A 23897-nucleotide genomic window follows, 5' to 3' on the forward strand; every position below is an offset into this window, starting at 1 on the left:
CTAGGTCTCAGGCTTCTCTAATTTCCTCTCCTGACCATGTCCCAGTATTGCTGAAACATCCGTCTCTTCTGAGTCGGCCATGTTTTTTTTTTTTAAACACACCCCACTCCTTACCAGATGTACCATTCTCTCTCTCAGGCATCAAACACACATCACCTCTCTTTTTCTGTCACCATACCTCACAGAGCCACCTCTCCATAACCCATCGAATATCTCTTAAAATATTACGTTTTATTTACACTACTCCAACTCTCCCCTATCCTACCAACTGAATATGTTCCCTCGTTACGCTTACCACCCTTAATGTCTCCCCTATACCACCTACCATCCTCGACGTCTCCCCTATACCACCTACCACCCTCAACGTCTCCCCTATACCACCTACCATCCTCGACGTCTCCCCTATACCACCTACCATCCTCAATGTCTCCCCTATACCATCCTCAACGTCTCCCCTATACCACCAAACATCCTCGACGTCTCCCCTATACCACCAAACATCCTCAATGTCTCCCCTATACCATCCTGAACGTCTCCCCTATACCACCTACCATTCTCGACGTCTCCCCTATACCACCTACCATCCTCGACGTCTCCCCTATACCACCCTCGACGTCTCCCCTATACCACCTACCATCCTCGACGTCTCCCCTATACCACCTACCACCCTCGACGTCTCCCCTATACCACCTACCACCCTCGACGTCTCCCCTATACCACCTACCACCCTTAACGTCTCCCCTATACCACCTACCACCCTTAACGTCTCCCCTATACCACCTACCATCCTCGACGTCTCCCCTACACCACCTACCATCCTCGACGTCTCCCCTATACCACCTACCATTCTCGACGTCTCCCCTATACCACCTACCATCCTCGACGTCTCCCCTATACCACCCTCGACGTCTCCCCTATACCACCTACCATCCTCGACGTCTCCCATATACCACCTACCACCCTCGACGTCTCCCCTATACCACCTACCACCCTTAACGTCTCCCCTATACCACCTACCATTCTCGACGTCTCCCCTACACCACCTACCATCCTCGACGTCTCCCCTGTACCAGCTACCATCCTGAACGTCTCCCCTGTACCACCTACCATCCTCGACGTCTCCCCTTTACCACCTACCATCCTCGACGTCTCCCCTATACCACCTACCATCCTCAACGTCTCCCCTATACCACCTACCATCCTCGACGTCTCCCCTACACCACCTACCATCCTCGACGTCTCCCCTATACCAGCTACCATCCTCAACGTCTCCCCTATACCACCTACCATCCTCAACGTCTCCCCTATACCACCTACCATCCTCGACGTCTCCCCTATACCATCCTCGACGTCTCCCCTATACCATCCTCGACGTCTCCCCTATACCATCCTCGACGTCTCCCCTATACCACCTACCATCCTGAACGTCTCCCCTATACCACCTACCATCCTCGACGTCTCCCCTATACCATCCTCGACGTCTCCCCTATACCATCCTCGACTTCTCTCCTATACCACCTACCATCCTCGACGTCTCCCCTATACCACCTACCATCCTGAACGTCTCCCCTATACCACCTACCATCCTCAACGTCTCCCCTATACCACCTACCATCCTCAACGTCTCCCCTATACCACCTACCATCCTCAACGTCTCCCCTATACCACCTACCATCCTCAACGTCTCCCCTATACCACCTACCATCCTCGACGTCTCCCCTATACCACCCTCGACGTCTCCCCTATACCACCTACCATCCTCGACGTCTCCCCTATACCACCTACCACCCTCGACGTCTCCCCTATACCACCTACCACCCTTAACGTCTCCCCTATACCACCTACCACCCTTAACGTCTCCCCTATACCACCTACCATCCTCGACGTCTCCCCTACACCACCTACCATCCTCGACGTCTCCCCTATACCACCTACCATTCTCGACGTCTCCCCTATACCACCTACCATCCTCGACGTCTCCCCTATACCACCCTCGACGTCTCCCCTATACCACCTACCATCCTCGACGTCTCCCATATACCACCTACCACCCTCGACGTCTCCCCTATACCACCTACCACCCTTAACGTCTCCCCTATACCACCTAAAATTCTCGACGTCTCCCCTACACCACCTACCATCCTCGACGTCTCCCCTGTACCAGCTACCATCCTGAACGTCTCCCCTATACCACCTACCACCCTCGACGTCTCCCCTATACCACCTACCACCCTTAACGTCTCCCCTATACCACCTACCACCCTTAACGTCTCCCCTATACCACCTACCATCCTCGACGTCTCCCCTACACCACCTACCATCCTCGACGTCTCCCCTATACCACCTACCATTCTCGACGTCTCCCCTATACCACCTACCATCCTCGACGTCTCCCCTATACCACCCTCGACGTCTCCCCTATACCACCTACCATCCTCGACGTCTCCCATATACCACCTACCACCCTCGACGTCTCCCCTATACCACCTACCACCCTTAACGTCTCCCCTATACAACCTACCATTCTCGACGTCTCCCCTACACCACCTACCATCCTCGACGTCTCCCCTGTACCAGCTACCATCCTGAACGTCTCCCCTGTACCACCTACCATCCTCGACGTCTCCCCTATACCACCTACCATCCTCGACGTCTCCCCTATACCACCTACCATCCTCGACGTCTCCCCTATACCACCTACCATCCTCGACGTCTCCCCTACACCACCTACCATCCTCGACGTCTCCCCTATACCAGCTACCATCCTCAACGTCTCCCCTATACCACCTACCATCCTCAACGTCTCCCCTATACCACCTACCATCCTCGACGTCTCCCCTATACCATCCTCGACGTCTCCCCTATACCATCCTCGACGTCTCCCCTATACCATCCTCGACGTCTCCCCTATACCATCCTCGACGTCTCCCCTATACCATCCTCGACGTCTCCCCTATACCACCTACCATCCTGAACGTCTCCCCTATACCACCTACCATCCTCGACGTCTCCCCTATACCATCCTCGACGTCTCCCCTATACCATCCTCGACTTCTCTCCTATACCACCTACCATCCTCGACGTCTCCCCTATACCACCTACCATCCTGAACGTCTCCCCTATACCACCTACCATCCTCAACGTCTCCCCTATACCACCTACCATCCTCAACGTCTCCCCTATACCACCTACCATCCTCAACGTCTCCCCTATACCACCTACCATCCTCAACGTCTCCCCTATACCACCTACCATCCTCGACGTCTCCCCTATACCACCCTCGACGTCTCCCCTATACCACCTACCATCCTCGACGTCTCCCCTATACCACCTACCACCCTCGACGTCTCCCCTATACCACCTACCACCCTTAACGTCTCCCCTATACCACCTACCACCCTTAACGTCTCCCCTATACCACCTACCATCCTCGACGTCTCCCCTACACCACCTACCATCCTCGACGTCTCCCCTATACCACCTACCATTCTCGACGTCTCCCCTATACCACCTACCATCCTCGACGTCTCCCCTATACCACCCTCGACGTCTCCCCTATACCACCTACCATCCTCGACGTCTCCCATATACCACCTACCACCCTCGACGTCTCCCCTATACCACCTACCACCCTTAACGTCTCCCCTATACCACCTAAAATTCTCGACGTCTCCCCTACACCACCTACCATCCTCGACGTCTCCCCTGTACCAGCTACCATCCTGAACGTCTCCCCTATACCACCTACCACCCTCGACGTCTCCCCTATACCACCTACCACCCTTAACGTCTCCCCTATACCACCTACCATCCTCGACGTCTCCCCTACACCACCTACCATCCTCGACGTCTCCCCTATACCACCTACCATTCTCGACGTCTCCCCTATACCACCTACCATCCTCGACGTCTCCCCTATACCACCCTCGACGTCTCCCCTATACCACCTACCATCCTCGACGTCTCCCATATACCACCTACCACCCTCGACGTCTCCCCTATACCACCTACCACCCTCGACGTCTCCCCTATACCACCTACCACCCTTAACGTCTCCCCTATACCACCTACCATTCTCGACGTCTCCCCTACACCACCTACCATCCTCGACGTCTCCCCTGTACCAGCTACCATCCTGAACGTCTCCCCTGTACCACCTACCATCCTCGACGTCTCCCCTATACCACCTACCATCCTCGACGTCTCCCCTATACCACCTACCATCCTCAACGTCTCCCCTATACCACCTACCATCCTCGACGTCTCCCCTACACCACCTACCATCCTCGACGTCTCCCCTATACCAGCTACCATCCTCAACGTCTCCCCTATACCACCTACCATCCTCAACGTCTCCCCTATACCACCTACCATCCTCGACGTCTCCCCTATACCATCCTCGACGTCTCCCCTATACTATCCTCGACGTCTCCCCTATACCATCCTCGACGTCTCCCCTATACCATCCTCGACGTCTCCCCTATACCACCTACCATCCTGAACGTCTCCCCTATACCACCTACCATCCTCGACGTCTCCCCTATACCATCCTCGACGTCTCCCCTATACCATCCTCGACTTCTCTCCTATACCACCTACCATCCTCGACGTCTCCCCTATACCACCTACCATCCTGAACGTCTCCCCTATACCACCTACCATCCTCAACGTCTCCCCTATACCACCTACCATCCTCAACGTCTCCCCTATACCACCTACCATCCTCAACGTCTCCCCTATACCACCTACCATCCTCAACGTCTCCCCTATACCACCTACCATCCTCGACGTCTCCCCTATACCACCCTCGACGTCTCCCCTATACCACCTACCATCCTCGACGTCTCCCCTATACCACCTACCACCCTCGACGTCTCCCCTATACCACCTACCACCCTTAACGTCTCCCCTATACCACCTACCACCCTTAACGTCTCCCCTATACCACCTACCATCCTCGACGTCTCCCCTACACCACCTACCATCCTCGACGTCTCCCCTATACCACCTACCATTCTCGACGTCTCCCCTATACCACCTACCATCCTCGACGTCTCCCCTATAACACCCTCGACGTCTCCCCTATACCACCTACCATCCTCGACGTCTCCCCTATACCACCTACCACCCTCGACGTCTCCCCTATACCACCTACCACCCTTAACGTCTCCCCTATACCACCTAAAATTCTCGACGTCTCCCCTACACCACCTACCATCCTCGACGTCTCCCCTGTACCAGCTACCATCCTGAACGTCTCCCCTGTACCACCTACCATCCTCGACGTCTCCCCTATACCACCTACCATCCTCGACGTCTCCCCTATACCACCTACCATCCTCAACGTCTCCCCTATACCACCTACCATCCTCGACGTCTCCCCTATACCACCTACCATCCTCGACGTCTCCCCTATACCAGCTACCATCCTCAACGTCTCCCCTATACCACCTACCATCCTCGACGTCTCCCCTATACCACCTACCATCCTCAACGTCTCCCCTATACCACCTACCATCCTCGACGTCTCCCCTATACCATCCTCGACGTCTCCCCTATACCATCCTCGACGTCTCCCCTATACCATCCTCGACGTCTCCCCTATACCATCCTCGACGTCTCCCCTATACCATCCTCGACGTCTCCCCTATACCATCCTCGACGTCTCCCCTATACCATCCTCGACGTCTCCCCTATACCACCTACCATCCTGAACGTCTCCCCTATACCACCTACCATCCTCGACGTCTCCCCTATACCATCCTCGACGTCTCCCCTATACCATCCTCGACGTCTCCCCTATACCACCTACCATCCTGAACGTCTCCCCTATACCACCTACCACCCTTAACGTCTCCCCTATACCACCTAAAATTCTCGACGTCTCCCCTATACCACCTACCATCCTGAACGTCTCCCCTATACCACCTACCATCCTCAACGTCTCCCCTATACCACCTACCATCCTCAACGTCTCCCCTATACCACCTACCATCCTCAACGTCTCCCCTATACCACCTACCATCCTCAACGTCTCCCCTATACCACCTACCATCCTCGCCGTCTCCCCTATACCACCTACCATCCTCGCCGTCTCCCCTATACCATCCTCGACGTCTCCCCTATACCATTCTCGACCATCTCCCCTATACCACCTACCATCCTCAACGTCTCCCCTATACCATTCTCGACCATCTCCCCTATACCACCAACCATCCTCGACGTGTCCCCTATACCACCTACCATCCTCGACGTCTCCCCTATACCACCTACCATCCTCGACGTCTCCCCTATACCACCTACCATCCTCGACGTCTCCCCTATACCACCTACCATCCTCGACGTCTCCCCTATACCACCTACCATCCTCGCCGTCTCCCCTATACCATCCTCAACGTCTCCCCTATACCACCTACCACCCTCGACGTCTCCCCTATACCATCCTCAACGTCTCCCCTATACCATCCTCGACGTCTCTCCTATACCATCCTCGACGTCTCTCCTATACCATCCTCGACGTCTCTCCTATACCATCCTCGACGTCTCCCCTATACCATCCTCGACTTCTCTCCTATACCACCTACCATCCGACGTCTCCCCTATACCACCTACCATCCTCAACGTCTCCCCTATACCACCTACCATCCTCAACGTCTCCCCTATACCACCTACCATCCTCAACGTCTCCCCTATACCACCTACCATCCTCAACGTCTCCCCTATACCACCTACCATCCTCAACGTCTCCCCTATACCACCTACCATCCTCGCCGTCTCCCCTATACCACCTACCATCCTCGCCGTCTCCCCTATACCATCCTCGACGTCTCCCCTATACCATTCTCGACCATCTCCCCTATACCACCTACCATCCTCAACGTCTCCCCTATACCATTCTCGACCATCTCCCCTATACCACCAACCATCCTCGACGTGTCCCCTATACCACCTACCATCCTCGACGTCTCCCCTATACCACCTACCATCCTCGACGTCTCCCCTATACCACCTACCATCCTCGACGTCTCCCCTATACCACCTACCATCCTCGACGTCTCCCCTATACCACCTACCATCCTCGCCGTCTCCCCTATACCATCCTCAACGTCTCCCCTATACCACCTACCACCCTCGACGTCTCCCCTATACCATCCTCAACGTCTCCCCTATACCATCCTCGACGTCTCTCCTATACCATCCTCGACGTCTCCCCTATACCATCCTCGACTTCTCTCCTATACCACCTACCATCCGACGTCTCCCCTATACCACCTACCCTCCTGAACGTCTCCCCTATACCACCTACCATCCTGAACGTCTCCCCTATACCATCCTCGATTTCTCTCCTATACCACCTACCATCCGACGTCTTCCCTATACCACCAAACATCCTCAATGTCTCCCCTATACCACCTACCATCCTCAACGTCTCCCCTATACCACCTACTATCCTCGCCGTCTCCCCTATACCACCTACCATCCTCGCCGTCTCCCCTATACCATCCTCGACGTCTCCCCTATACCATTCTCGACCATCTCCCCTATACCACCAACCATCCTCAACGTCTCCCCTATACCACCTACCATCCTCGACGTCTCCCCTATACCACCTACCATCCTCGACGTCTCCCTTATACCACCTACCATCCTCGACGTCTCCCCTATACCATCCTCAACGTCTCCCCTATACCACCTACCACCCTCGACGTCTCCCCTATACCATCCTCAACGTCTCCCCTATACCATCCTCGACGTCTCCCCTATACCATCCTCGACGTCTCTCCTATACCATCCTCGACGTCTCCCCTATACCACCTACCATCCTCAACGTCTCCCCTATACCATTCTCGACCATCTCCCCTATACCACCAACCATCCTCAACGTCTCCCCTATACCACCTACCATCCTCGACGTCTCCCCTATACCACCTACCATCCTCGACGTCTCCCCTATACCACCTACCATCCTCGACGTCTCCCCTATACCATCCTCAACGTCTCCCCTATACCACCTACCACCCTCGACGTCTCCCCTATACCATCCTCAACGTCTCCCCTATACCATCCTCGACGTCTCCCCTATACCATCCTCGACGTCTCTCCTATACCATCCTCGACGTCTCCCCTATACCATCCTCGACTTCTCTCCTATACCACCTACCATCCTGAACGTCTCCCCTATACCACCTACCATCCTGAACGTCTCCCCTATACCACCTACCATCCTGAACGTCTCCCCTATACCATCCTCGACGTCTCCCCTATACCATCCTCGATTTCTCTCCTATACCACCTACCATCCGACGTCTTCCCTATACCACCAAACATCCTCAATGTCTCCCCTATACCACCTACCATCCTCGACGTCTCCCCTATACCACCTACCATCCTGAACGTCTCCCCTATACCACCTACCATCCTCAACGTCTTCCCTATACCACCTACCATCCTCAACGTCTTCCCTATACCACCTACCATCCTCGCCGTCTCCCCTATACCATCTACCATCCTCGCCGTCTCCCCTATACCACCTACCATCCTCGCCGTCTCCCCTATACCATCCTCGACCATCTCCCCTATACCACCTACCATCCTCAACGTCTCCCCTATACCATTCTCGACCATCTCCCCTATACCACCAACCATCCTCGACGTCTCCCCTATACCACCTACCATCCTCAACGTCTCCCCTATACCACCTACCATCCTCGACGTCTCCCCTATACCACCTACCATCCTCGACGTCTCCCCTATACCACCTACCACCCTCGACGTCTCCCCTATACCACCTACCACCCTTAACGTCTCCCCTATACCACCTACCACCCTTAACGTCTCCCCTATACCACCTACCATCCTCGCCGTCTCCCCTATACCACCTACCATCCTCGACGTCTCCCCTATACCACCTACCATCCTCAACGTCTTCCCTATACCACCTACCATCCTCGCCGTCTCCCCTATACCATCTACCATCCTCGCCGTCTCCCCTATACCACCTACCATCCTCGCCGTCTCCCCTATACCATCCTCGACGTCTCCCCTATACCATTCTCGACCATCTCCCCTATACCACCTACCATCCTCAACGTCTCCCCTATACCATTCTCGACCATCTCCCCTATACCACCAACCATCCTCGACGTCTCCCCTATACCACCTACCATCCTCAACGTCTCCCCTATACCACCTACCATCCTCGACGTCTCCCCTATACCATTCTCGACCATCTCCCCTATACCACCTACCATCCTCAACGTCTCCCCTATACCATTCTCGACCATCTCCCCTATACCACCAACCATCCTCGACGTCTCCCCTATACCACCTACCATCCTCAACGTCTCCCCTATACCACCTACCATCCTCGACGTCTCCCCTATACCACCTACCATCCTCGACGTCTCCCCTATACCACCTACCACCCTCGACGTCTCCCCTATACCACCTACCACCCTTAACGTCTCCCCTATACCACCTACCACCCTTAACGTCTCCCCTATACCACCTACCATCCTCGCCGTCTCCCCTATACCACCTACCATCCTCGACGTCTCCCCTATACCACCTACCATCCTCGACGTCTCCCCTATACCACCTACCATCCTCAGCGTCTCCCCTATACCACCCTTAACTTCTCCCCTATACCACCTACCATCCTGAACGTCTCCCCTATACCACCTACCATCCTTAACCCACCCTGACACGATGCGCTGTCAAGTCCCTTCTCCAAATCGCTCCAGTGAAGACCACGGCTCTCTCACGGCCAATGGATGAACTGGAGATGTTGGAAAAGGACCAGTGCTTCCTTCCTTCAGTCTTGGACTTCCTGACTCAGCACCGGATTGGTTGGTCCGTGGGAACTGGAACAAACCCCCTATCAGCTCTGAAACACTGGTGTCAGAGAAATGGCTATAGAATCTGCTAGTCCGACCAATGGATGGATGAGACGCAGAATGGGACAGACAGAACCTGCCAAGAACATTCCTCCGCTGTACGACCAGGACCAGGCAGAAGCCTCCCTAGCTCTTCACCCTCCGCTGTACGACCAGGACCAGGCAGAAGCCTCCCTAGCTCTTCACCCTCCGCTGTACGACCAGGACAAGGCAGAAGCCTCCCTAGCTCTTCACCCTCCGCTGTACGACCAGGACAAGGCAGAAGCCTCCCTAGCTCTTCACCCTCCGCTGTACGACCAGGACAAGGCAGAAGCCTCCCTAGCTCTTCACCCTCCGCTGTACGACCAGGACAAGGCAGAAGCCTCCCTAGCTCTTCACCCTCCGCTGTACGACCAGGACAAGGCAGAAGCCTCCCTAGCTCTTCACCCTCCGCTGTACGACCAGGACAAGGCAGAAGCCTCCCTAGCTCTTCACCCTCCGCTGTACGACCAGGACAAGGCAGAAGCCTCCCTAGCTCTTCACCCTCCGCTGTACGACCAGGACAAGGCAGAAGCCTCCCTAGCTCCTCACCCTGCGCTGTACAACCAGGAAGAAGCCTCCCTAGCTCCTCACCCTGCGCTGTACAACCAGGAAGAAGCCTCCCTAGCTCCTCACCCTCCGCTGTACGACCAGGACAAGGCAGAAGCCTCCCTAGCTCCTCACCCTGCGCTGTACAACCAGGAAGAAGCCTCCCTAGCTCCTCACCCTCCGCTGTACGACCAGGACCAGGCAGAAGCCTCTCTAGCCTGCTGAAGAGTTCCCTACAGGGTGGGTTCAACATGTGGAGTTGTGAATATGACCTATGGGTTGGACTTGTTGTGGTTTCCTATTAAAGTTTTGGTCAAATGAGTGTAATGCATTTTAAAAACATTTTAACCCAATAAATAATTGGTGTAGTTATTGGTTGGACTGATTTTGTTTCATACGTGCTTTATTAAATGAAATGTAGAAGAAGTAAAACCAGTTGAATTGAGCTAAACCACTGCTGTTTTCTGTAAGCTTCAGTTCAAGGCGATATTTAACACACACACAACTACAGATGAAGGACAAAAAACCAACAGACCGTAGAATTTTTTTTTTTTTTTACAGGTTTTTATATAACATTTTCTTAAAAATAAAATAACAAAACAAGTTCACAACCGTTGGCAAGAACTAAACAAACTCGTCAAAGAAACTCAGGAATGTCAGGTAAGAGGACAACTGTATGTTTTCCCCTCGAATAACAGAGGAAGAGTTACACCTGTCGGGAAGTAGGAGGCTGTTATTAAAGATCACAGGTTGAACCGAGTCAATGAGATCACACCTACAACAGCACCATGTACAACCCCAGAGCTGCCACTACACGGATAAGGAGCGTTACAAAGACAACATCGGTTCAACTTTATTTTTTTTCTTTCACACTGATTACAATTTAAATTTAAAAAACGTGTTTTTATAATATTATAAAAGAAAAAAAACCTGTTTGAAAAAACAAAAACAAAGGCATGATGGATCAACGTATCAGCTTGGTGTGTGTGATGTGTGTGTGTCAGAGGTTTATATTGGTGTGTGTGATGTGTGTGTGTGTCAGAGGTTTATATTGGTGTGTGTGTGTCAGAGGTTTATATTGTTGTGTGTGTGTCAGAGGTTTATATTGTTGTGTGTGTGTGTGTGTGTCAGAGGTTTATATTGTTGTGTGTGTGTGTGTGTGTCAGAGGTTTATATTGTTGTGTGTGTGTGTGTGTGTGTGTGTGTGTGTGTGTGTGTGTGTGTGTGTGTGTGTGTGTGTGTGTGTGTCAACAGGGGGTTGAGGTATGGCATGGGAGGTGGATCCTCATTCGGTTCCTCTGGGCTCTTCAACCCCTCAACACACCGTCTCTATACCATCTTCATCTCTCGGCCGTGTTTCAAAACAAAACCCTTACTTACTGTGGAATAGATAAACAAACACCCATATACTGTAAGAGTTCCACAAAAGATGCACAGCAATATCCAACAATTACTGGTAAGTACAAACTCACTCATTCAGGAAAAAAAAACTAACAAACAGTGATTCTTTTGAATTTCTCTCACGTCTGTCTTTAATGATGAAGACAAATTAACTACGCTCATCATAAACCCCTGTTCACGCATAGGAACACAGTGAACCAACACTAGAACCGACACCAGAGCACATTCTAGAACCGACACCAGAGCACATTCTAGAACCGACACTAGAACACATTCTAGAACCGACACCAGAGTACATTCTAGAACCGACACTAGAGCACATTCTAGAACCGACACCAGAACACATTCTAGAACCGACACCAGAGCACATTCTAGAACCGACACTAGAACACATTCTAGAACCGACACCAGAGCACATTCTAGAACACATTCTAGAACCGACACCAGAGCACATTCTAGAACCGACACCAGAGCACATTCTAGAACCGACACTAGAACACATTCTAGAACCGACACCAGAGTACATTCTAGAACCGACACTAGAGCACATTCTAGAACCGACACCAGAACACATTCTAGAACCGACACCAGAGCACATTCTAGAACCGACACTAGAGTACATTCTAGAACCGACACTAGAACACATTCTAGAACCGACACCAGAGCACATTCTAGAACACATTCTAGAACCGACACCAGAGCACATTCTAGAACCGACACCAGAGCACATTCTAGAACCGACACTAGAACACACACTATTATGTCTCTCAGTTCCTCATCACCGCAAAACCACATTTTCAAATGGCAATCTCAGACACTTTACACTGTCCTTCAACAAACACCAAAATATCAAGAACCAACCACACTCAACGCCAGAAAGAAAAAGATCAAGACCCCTGTTAAAATAAAAGACATGGTAGTGAGGGGGTGATCTAGTGACAAGATTATCAAAATGAGACATCACTCTCAAAAACAGACCATTTAAAAAAAAAAAAACTAATTTTACTTCTTAAAACGCCTGAAATTACACTGCATTGCACTGAAATATGTCCCAGAAAACATTAAGTCCATGACATCATTAAAGCTAGCCAAGTCTGATGAATGAGTGAATCACAGCTGTCTCCAAAGAGGTTGTGACAAAAACAAACCAAGAGAAGAGTCACAACAAGATACGAGCATCCCGACGTCCCTCCAAACACAACAAGATACGAGCATCCTGACGTCCCTCCAAACACAACAAGACACGAGCATCCCGACGTCTCTCCAAACACAACAAGACACTATCATCCCGACGTCTCTCCAAACACAACAAGATACGAGCATCCCGACGTCCCTCCAAACACAACAAGATACGAGCATCCTGACGTCCCTCCAAACACAACAAGACACGAGCATCCCGACGTCCCTCCAAACACAACAAGATACGAGCATCCCGACGTCACCCCATACACAACAAGATACGAGCATCCCGACGTCCCTCCAAACACAACAAGACACGAGCATCCCGACGTCCCTCCAAACACAACAAGACACGAGCATCCCGACGTCACCCCAAACACAACAAGATACGAGCATCCCGACGTCCCTCCAAACACAACAAGACACGAGCATCCCGACGTCACCCCAAACACAACAAGATACGAGCATCCCGACGTCACCCCATACACAACAAGATACGAGCATCCCGACGTCCCTCCACCGACGTCTCTCCAAACACAACAAGATACGAGCATCCCGACGTCCCTCCAAACACAACAAGACACGAGCATCCCGACGTCACCCCAAACACAACAAGATACGAGCATCCCGACGTCACCCCATACACAACAAGATACGAGCATCCCGACGTCCCTCCAAACACAACAAGACACGAGCATCCCGACGTCCCTCCAAACACAACAAGATACGAGCATCCCGACGTCTCTCCAAACACAACAAGATACGAGCATCCCGACGTCCCTCCAAACACAACAAGATACAAGCATCCCGACGTCCCTCCAAACACATCAAGATACGAGCATCCCGACGTCTCTCCAAACACAACAAGATACGAGCATCCCGACGTCTCTCCAAACACAACAAGATACAAGCATCCCGACGTCCCTCCAAACACAACAAGACACGAGCATCTCGACGTCCCTCCAAACACAACAAGACACGAGCATCTCGACGTCTCTCCGAACACAACAAGATACGAGCATCCCGACGTCTCTCCGAACACAACAAGATACGAGCATCCCGACGTCTCTCCAAACACAACAAGACACTATCATCCCGACGTCTCTCCAAACACAACAAGACACGAGCATCCCGACGTCCCTCCAAACACAACAAGACATACAGTGGCAAACATTGTCTTTATAAAACTGAGGGTTGGATTAATGTTTAAAATGTGTTTGAATAGAAAACATAACAATGGATCTTACAGACCTGGTTTCTTTGCTTGGTAAATAGTCAGTCCTGTGTTCCTTTGTCTTATTTGGTCAGTGGTTCAAGCAACTGACATTAAGCAGTGTTCATGTATTCATGAGAGAACCATGGAGAGGAAGAGATGTGTTGGATAAAATAACTAGAACACATCTCTCCTTTCATAACAAAACCACAGATTCATCATCATTATTCTCTGGTATGGATGGTCACCTTAGCCTGGATACCACTCGGTTTTGTGCTATCATTTCACTCATTGCCACTCCTCGTCAAATGCCTAACATTGGCAAGAAGTGGAACGTTAGCACCAAACAGGTCTGGTTTTCAGGCTAGTAGTCACCTGGCATCAAGCTGAATCACCCCACCCCGCCGTTTCAACGATACGCTCATCATTCAGACTGGTTCAACCAGGTGACCTTATAGACTGGGTTGCCCCAATATGGGAGGGGGGGGGGGGGTCAGGAGCGTGAGACTCCCTTCGGGGTTGGGCTGGTCCACCCCAGACTCCCTTCGGGGTTGGGCTGGTCCACCCCAGACTCCCTTCGGGGTTGGGCTGGTCCACCCCAGACTCCCTTCGGGGTTGGGCTGGTCCACCCCAGACTCCCTTCGGGGTTGGGCTGGTCCACCCCAGACTCCCTTCGGGGTTGGGCTGGTCCACCCCAGACTCCCTCAGGGTTGGGCTGGTTTACACCACTCCTCCTCCACATGTTGCAGCATGTGCTTTGGAGCCCCCTGTAGGACAAGAGACAGAAACACACGTTGTTTTACATAAGACAACACAGGAAGACTCAACTATGAGACACACAACCCAGATAGTAGATATGTCAACAGGAGTATCCATCCATTTAGCAGAAGAAGAAGAAGAAGAAAGTCTGCCTCTGACTAGGGCTGGCACGATTACCGTAAAAAAACTGGGTAACCGACGGTTGTAGATGAATACAATAGATGTAATAACAGCTGACTGACAGTTTGACCAAATGCATCATGGGCACACTCAATGGCTGGCTGGTATTGTGATGCAATCGTTTCCATGGTAATGTAGGATGTTCCTTCTAATGATGTTAACTGGTGTGGCTCATGCAATGGAATGGATTTGTGTTGCTATTCGAACGGTTATTAAAATGGAGACCAAAGTCATTTGTTTTGCCAATTAACGTCATTCATAATTCCAGAACCGTCACAGCTCTAGCTCTGACGGACTAATACGACCTATAACGTCACAGCTCTACCCCTGACGGACTAATACGACCTATAACCGTCACAGCTCTACCTGACGGACTAATACGACCTATAACCGTCACAGCTCTACCTCTGACGGACAAATACGACCTATAACCCTCACAGCTCTACCTCTGACGGACTAATACGACCTATAACCGTCACAGCTCTACCTGACGGACTAATACGACCTATAACCGTCACAGCTCTACCTCTGACGGACTAATACGACCTATAACCGACACAGCTCTACCAGACGGACTAATACGACCTATAACCGTCACAGCTCTACCCCTGACGGACTAATACGACCTAGAACCGTCACAGCTCTACCTCTGACGGACTAATACGACCTATAACCGTCACAGCTCTACCTCTGACGGACTAATACGATCTATAACCGTCACAGCTCTACCTGACGGACTAATACGACCTAGAACCGTCACAGCTCTACCTCTGACGGACAAATACGACCTATAACCCTCACAGCTCTACCCCTGACGGACTAATACGACCTATAACCGTCAAAGCTCTACCTCTGACGGACAAATACGACCTATAACCCTCACAGCTCTACCTCTGACGGACTAATACGACCTATAACCGTCACAGCTCTACCTGACGGACTAATACGACCTATAACCGTCACAGCTCTACCTCTGACGGACTAATACGACCTATAACCGTCACAGCTCTACCTGACGGACTAATACGACCTAAAACCGTCACAGCTCTACCTCTGACGGACTAATACGACCTATAACCGTCACAGCTCTACCTGACGGACTAATACGACCTATAACCGTCACAGCTCTACCTCTGACGGACTAATACGACCTATAACCGTCACAGCTCTACCTGACGGACTAATACGACCTAAAACCGTCACAGCTCTACCTGACGGACTAATACGACCTATAACCGTCACAGCTCTACCTCTGACGGACTAATACGACCTATAACCGTCACAGCTCTACCTCTGACGGACTAATACGATCTACAACCGTCACAGCTCTACCTGACGGACAAATACGACCTATAACCCTCACAGCTCTACCCCTGACGGACTAATACGACCTATAACCGTCAAAGCTCTACCTCTGACGGACAAATACGACCTATAACCCTCACAGCTCTACCTCTGACGGACTAATACGACCTATAACCGTCACAGCTCTACCTGACGGACTAATACGACCTATAACCGTCACAGCTCTACCTCTGACGGACTAATACGACCTATAACCGTCACAGCTCTACCTGACGGACTAATACGACCTAAAACCGTCACAGCTCTACCTCTGACGGACAAATACGACCTATAACCCTCACAGCTCTACCCCTGACGGACTAATACGACCTATAACCGTCAAAGCTCTACCTCTGACGGACAAATACGACCTATAACCCTCACAGCTCTACCTCTGACGGACTAATACGACCTATAACCGTCACAGCTCTACCTGACGGACTAATACGACCTATAACCGTCACAGCTCTACCTGACGGACTAATACGACCTAAAACCGTCACAGCTCTACCTCTGACGGACTAATACGACCTATAACCGACACAGCTCTACCTGACGGACTAATACGACCTATAACCGTCACAGCTCTACCTCTGACGGACTAATACGACCTATAACCGTCACAGCTCTACCTCTGACGGACTAATACGACCTATAACCGTCACAGCTCTACCTCTGACGGACTAATACGACCTAGAACCGTCACAGCTCTACCTCTGACGTACTAATACGACCTAGAACCGTCCGTGTCTTGCGTAGGAACAGTCAGCGCCATACCTGCTTGGAGCCGTTGCGAGCGGCGAAATACTCATCGCAGTCCTTCCATCGACACTTGAGGTTCTGTGTGTTGGGAGAGGCGTGGTCTTGGAGCAGGTGCTGCTGAACGTGCTCCAATACTCCAAAGATCAGAGAACAGCCATGCCACTGGGAGGACAGAAGAGACAGGGGGGGAGTTAGATCAGAGAACAGCCATGCCACTGGGAGGACAGAAGAGACAGGGGGGGAGTTAGATCAGAGAACAGCCATGCCACTGGGAGGACAGAAGAGACAGGGGGGGAGTTAGATCAGAGAACAGCCATGCCACTGGGAGGAGAGAAGATACAGGGGGGGGGAGTTAGATCAGAGAACAGCCATGCCACTGGGAGGAGGGAAGAGACAGAAAGACCTATCCTCTACTTGTTGATTTAGTAGATTAACTTAGTTATCCCAGTTGAACATTCCCTTCACATCCCAGTTTCCCCGTCTTACCCGGCAGAGACCCCTTCACATCCCAGTTTCCCCGTCTTACCCGGCAGAGACCCCTTCACATCCCAGTGACCCCTTCACATCCCAGAGACCCCTTCACATCCCAAAGACCCCTTCACATCCCAGTTTCCCCGTCTTACCCGGCAGAGACCCCTTCACATCCCAGTCCCCCGTCTTACCCGGCAGAGACCCCTTCACATCCCAGTTCCCCCGTCTTACCCGGCAGAGACCCCTTCACATCCCAGCTCCCCAGCAGAGACCCCTTCACATCCCAGTTCCCCAGCAGAGACCCCTTCACATCCCAGTTTCCCCGTTTTACCCGGCAGAGACCCCTTCACATCCCAGTTCCCCCGTCTTACCCGGCAGAGACCCCTTCACATCCCAGTTCCCCCGTCTTACCCGGCAGTGACCCCTTCACATCCCAGCTCCCCGTCTTACCCGGCAGTGACCCCTTCACATCCCAGTTCCCCGTCTTACCCGGCAGTGACCCCTTCACATCCCAGTTCCCCGTCTTACCCGGCAGTGACCCCTTCACATCCCAGTCCCCCGTCTTACCCGGCAGAGACCCCTTCACATCCCAGTCCCCCGTCTTACCCGGCAGAGACCCCTTCACATCCCAGAGACCCCTTCACATCCCAGAGAACCCTTCACATCCCAGAGAACCCTTCACACCCCAGTCCCCCGTCTTACCCGGCAGTGACCCCTTCACATCCCAGTGACCCCTTCACATCCCAGAGACCCCTTCACATCCCAGTTCCCCGTCTTACCCGGCAGAGACCCCTTCACATCCCAGTCCCCCGTCTTACCCGGCAGAGACCCCTTCACATCCCAGCCCCCCGTCTTACCCGGCAGTGACCCCTTCACATCCCAGCTCCCCGTCTTACCCGGCAGTGACCCCTTCACATCCCAGTTCCCCGTCTTACCCGGCAGTGACCCCTTCACATCCCAGTTCCCCGTCTTACCCGGCAGTGACCCCTTCACATCCCAGTTCCCCGTCTTACCCGGCAGAGACCCCTTCACATCCCAGTTCCCCGTCTTACCCGGCAGAGACCCCTTCACATCCCAGTCCCCCGTCTTACCCGGCAGAGACCCCTTCACATCCCAGTTCCCCGTCTTACCCGGCAGTGATAGTTCTGGATCAGGTTCAGTTTGACCGCCTGCACACTGCCGTCATAGCAACCAGTGTAGATCTAGAACACAGATGAACGTCAGTGATCATCCGATATGTTTACATAACATTCCACCAGCCATGTTTTAATGTCTATGGATTTGGGACTGAGGACTGGAGGACTCACCATACTCTTGTGGACAGTCATACACATCACCATGTCTGTGTGTCCGCCGTACACCTGCAGACGATCATGTGACTGTGTGTGGGGGGGGGGGGGGGGGTTAGATCAAATTCAGGGGATTAATTACGGCATAAAAAAATAATAAAACTGGTGATAGTACAGTCTGGTTTTAATGTGGAGGGACAGACACTGTGGGGGGACAGACACTGTGGGGGGGGACAGACACTGTGGAGGGGACAGACAGAGGGACAGACACTGTGGGGGGACAGACACTGTGGGGGGACAGACACTGTGGGGGGACAGACAGAGGGACAGACACTGTGGGGCGACAGACACTGTGGGGCGACAGACACTGTGGGGCGACAGACACTGTGGGGCGACAGACACTGTGGGGCGACAGACACTGTGGGGCGACAGACACTGTGGGGCGACAGACACTGTGGGGCGACAGACACTGTGGGGGGACAGACACTGTGGGGGGACAGACACTGTGGGGGGACAGACACTGTGGGGGGACAGACACTGTGGGGGGACAGACACTGTGGGGGGACAGACACTGTGGAGGGGACAGACACTGTGGAGGGGACAGACACTGTGGAGGGGACAGACACTGTGGAGGGGACAGACACTGTGGAGGGGACAGACACTGTGGAGGGGACAGACACTGTGGAGGGGACAGACACTGTGGAGGGGACAGACACTGTGGAGGGGACAGACACTGTGGGGGCGACAGACACTGTGGGGGCGACAGACACTGTGGGGGCGACAGACACTGTGGGGGCGACAGACACTGTGGGGGCGACAGACACTGTGGGGGCGACAGACACTGTGGGGGCGACAGACACTGTGGGGGCGACAGACACTGTGGGGGCGACAGACACTGTGGGGGCGACAGACACTGTGGGGGCGACAGACACTGTGGGGGCGACAGACACTGTGGGGGCGACAGACACTGTGGGGGCGACAGACACTGTGGGGGCGACAGACACTGTGGGGGCGACAGACACTGTGGGGGCGACAGACACTGTGGGGGCGACAGACACTGTGGGGGCGACAGACACTGTGGGGGGACAGACACTGTGGGGGGACAGACACTGTGGGGGGACAGACACTGTGGGGGGACAGACACTGTGGGGGGACAGACACTGTGGAGGGGACAGACACTGTGGAGGGGACAGACACTGTGGGGGGACAGACACTGTGGGGGGACAGACACTGTGGGGGGACAGACACTGTGGGGGGACAGACACTGTGGGGGGACAGACACTGTGGGGGGACAGACACTGTGGGGGGACAGACACTGTGGGGGGACAGACACTGTGGGGGGACAGACACTGTGGGGGGACAGACACTGTGGGGGGACAGACACTGTGGGGGGACAGACACTGTGGGGGGACAGACACTGTGGGGGGACAGACACTGTGGGGGGACAGACACTGTGGGGGGACAGACACTGTGGGGGGACAGACACTGTGGGGGGACAGACACTGTGGGGGGACAGACACTGTGGGGGGACAGACACTGTGGGGGGACAGACACTGTGGGGGGACAGACACTGTGGGGGGACAGACACTGTGGGGGGACAGACACTGTGGGGGGACAGACACTGTGGGGGGACAGACAGAGGGACAGACAGAGGGACAGACAGAGGGACAGACACTGTGGGGGGACAGACAGAGGGACAGACACTGTGGGGGGACAGACACTGTGGAGGGGACAGACACTGTGGAGGGGACAGACACTGTGGAGGGGACAGACACTGTGGGGGGACAGACACCGTGGAGGGACAGACACCGTGGAGGGACAGACACATGGCTACCAGTGGAGAGACTGACCTGTAGATCGTAGACGCGGACCAGTTTGTCAAGACAGGCAGTGATCATCACCTTCCCCAGGATGTCCACTACTGTGACAGCATGACTGTGTCCTTTATAGACACGCACCAACACTCCGGTCTAGAGACAGAGAGACCCATACCACTAAATGACCAGATTAGAGACCCATACCACTAAATGACCAGAGACCATAGGAAACATGTAACCAGATTAGAGACCATAGGAAACATGTGACCAGATTAGAGACCAGATTAGAGACCATAGGAAACATGTGACCAGATTAGAGACCATAGGAAACATGTGACCAGATTAGAGACCAGATTAGAGACCATAGGAAACATGTGACCAGATTAGAGACCAGATTAGAGACCATAGGAAACATGTGACCAGATTAGAGGCCATAGGAAACATGTGACCAGATTAGAGACCATAGGAAACATGTGACCAGATTAGAGACCAGATTAGAGACCATAGGAAACATGTGACCAGATTAGAGACCAGATTAGAGACCATAGGAAACATGTGACCAGATTAGAGGCCATAGGAAACATGTGACCAGATTAGAGACCATAGGAAACATGTGACCAGATTAGAGGCCATAGGAAACAGGTGACCATATTAGAGACCATAGGAAACATGTGACCAGATTAGAGACCATAGGAAACATGTGACCAGATTAGAGACCAGATTAGAGACCATAGGAAACATGTGACCAGATTAGAGACCATAGGAAACATGTGACCAGATTAGAGACCAGATTAGAGACCATAGGAAACATGTGACCAGATTAGAGACCATAGGAAACATGTGACCAGATTAGAGACCATAGGAAACATGTGACCAGATTAGAGACCATAGGAAACATGTGACCAGATTAGAGACCATAGGAAACATGTGACCAGATTAGAGACCATAGGAAACATGTGACCAGATTAGAGACCATAGGAAACATGTGACCAGATTAGAGACCATAGGAAACATGTGACCAGATTAGAGACCATAGGAAACACGTGACCAGATTAGAGACCATAGGAAACACGTGACCAGATTAGAGACCATAGGAAACACGTGACCAGATTAGAGACCATAGGAAACAGGTGACCAGATTAGAGACCATAGGAAACACGTGACCAGATTAGAGACCATAGGAAACACGTGACCAGATTAGAGACCATAGGAAACACGTGACCAGATTAGAGACCATAGGAAACACGTGACCAGATTAGAGACCATAGGAAACACGTGACCAGATTAGAGACCATAGGAAACATGTGACCAGATTAGAGACCAGATTAGAGACCATAGGAAACATGTGACCAGATTAGAGACCAGATTAGAGACCATAGGAAACATGTGACCAGATTAGAGGCCATAGGAAACATGTGACCAGATTAGAGACCATAGGAAACATGTGACCAGATTAGAGACCAGATTAGAGACCATAGGAAACATGTGACCAGATTAGAGACCATAGGAAACATGTGACCAGATTAGAGACCATAGGAAACATGTGACCAGATTAGAGACCAGATTAGAGACCATAGGAAACATGTGACCAGATTAGAGACCATAGGAAACATGTGACCAGATTAGAGACCATAGGAAACATTTGAACATCTTGGCCATGTTCTGTTATAATCTCCACCCGGCACAACCAGAAGAGGACTGGCCACTCCTCATAGCCTGGTTCCTCTCTAGGTTTCTTCCTAGGTTTTGGCCTTTCTAGGGAGTTTTTCCTAGCCACCGTGCTTCTTCACCTGCATTGCTTGCCGTTTGGTGGTTTTAGGTTGGGTTTCTGTACAGCACTTTGTGACATCGGCTGATTTAATTGTGAATAAGATCACAGACCAATGGATAACACACCCAGGCCAATTAATCAAGCATTAATCATCAGAATGACTTCTACTGCTAACTTCTATACAAAACTAAATGTAGCTACCCTAATAAGAGTATATCAAACACGTAACCAAAGTGAATATTTTATTTTAAATAACTCACGTGTATATTGTGTGCATGGACCGACTGGTCGCTGGAGCCACTGAAGACCAGGTCATTGACAACCTTCATACATAGTACTGTCTTGGTGTGTCCCTTTAGAGTCCGTAGCAACAGGCCACTCTTGGCATCCCGGATGCTAATGGTGCTGTCGTAGGACCCGACCAATAGGACGCGGCGAGCTCCTTCCTGGGCTGTCGCTAGGCAACTCACCGCCCGCGGCCCGTGACACTCGAACACATCCAGCTGTTTATTGGTCTGAACAAGAACAACACAGGAAATACAAAATAACATCTGAAAAACGTGTTTGACCAATAGCCTTTGACTGAGGTGGTTCCATAATGCTTTAATCCTAGTTGGGTTCTAAAGTGTATTTTAGAATGTGTTCTAGATTACAATGCATTCTAGACTGTGTTCTATTGTCGGTTCTAGAACAGAATGTGTTGTAGATGGTGTTCTATTGTCGGTTCTAGAACAGAATGTGTTGTAGATGGTGTTCTATTGTCGGTTCTAGAACAGAATGTGCTGTAGATGGTGTTCTATTGTCGGTTCTAGAACAGAATGTGTTGTAGACGGTGTTCTATTGTCGGTTCTAGAACAGAATGCATTCTAGACTGTGTTCTATTGTCGGTTCTAGAACAGAATGTGTTGTAGAAGGTGTTCTGGTTCTGACCTTGAGGCTGAAGGTGACCACGGAGCCGTTAGCTAGGCCAGCGTACAGAACTTTCCAGCGGTTGTGGAGGCAAAGAACCCGGTCTGGGAGAGAGAACTGATCCACACACTCCCTGGACTGTGGAGAACATAGAACACAGAGTCAGAGAACACAGAACACAGAGTCATGGAACATAGAACACACTAGCAGTAGTATTAGTGTAGTAGTAGGAGTAGCAGCAGTAGTATTATTAGTGTAGTAGTAGGAGTAGTAGCACTATTGTAGTATTATAGTAGTAGTGGTGTAGTAGTAGGAGTAGCAGCAGTAGTAGTATTAGTG

General features: G+C 51.9%; 2 protein-coding genes across 4 annotated transcripts in view; one reads left to right on the plus strand and one right to left on the minus strand.

The window, feature by feature from the left end:
* Positions 1-1149, plus strand: part of capn3a (calpain 3a, (p94)) — a 94773-nt gene extending 93624 nt beyond the window's left edge. Inside the window, exon 22 of the mRNA XM_055865629.1 lies at positions 5-1149. The gene's annotated coding sequence lies outside the window, so the exon portion shown is untranslated. The remainder of the gene's footprint in view (positions 1-4) is intronic.
* Positions 1150-11672: 10523 nt separating this feature from the next.
* Positions 11673-23897, minus strand: part of znf106a (zinc finger protein 106a) — a 76880-nt gene continuing 64655 nt past the window's right edge. For 2 of the 3 annotated variants that reach the window (XM_055865630.1, XM_055865632.1), the window contains exons 14-20: positions 23580-23696; positions 22910-23164; positions 20912-21031; positions 19080-19151; positions 18903-18974; positions 17317-17463; positions 11673-15023 (exon numbers count right to left, since the gene is read on the minus strand). In XM_055865630.1, the coding sequence (XP_055721605.1) occupies positions 14961-15023; positions 17317-17463; positions 18903-18974; positions 19080-19151; positions 20912-21031; positions 22910-23164; positions 23580-23696 (846 nt within the window). In that variant the 3' untranslated portion in view covers positions 11673-14960. Of the gene's footprint in view, positions 15024-17316; positions 17678-18902; positions 18975-19079; positions 19152-20911; positions 21032-22909; positions 23165-23579; positions 23697-23897 lie in introns of those variants that run through there. The other variant, XM_055865633.1, reaches the window with a different exon arrangement.

The sequence above is a fragment of the Salvelinus fontinalis genome, chromosome 16 (assembly GCF_029448725.1).
Source record: "Salvelinus fontinalis isolate EN_2023a chromosome 16, ASM2944872v1, whole genome shotgun sequence".
NCBI lineage: Eukaryota > Metazoa > Chordata > Actinopteri > Salmoniformes > Salmonidae > Salvelinus > Salvelinus fontinalis.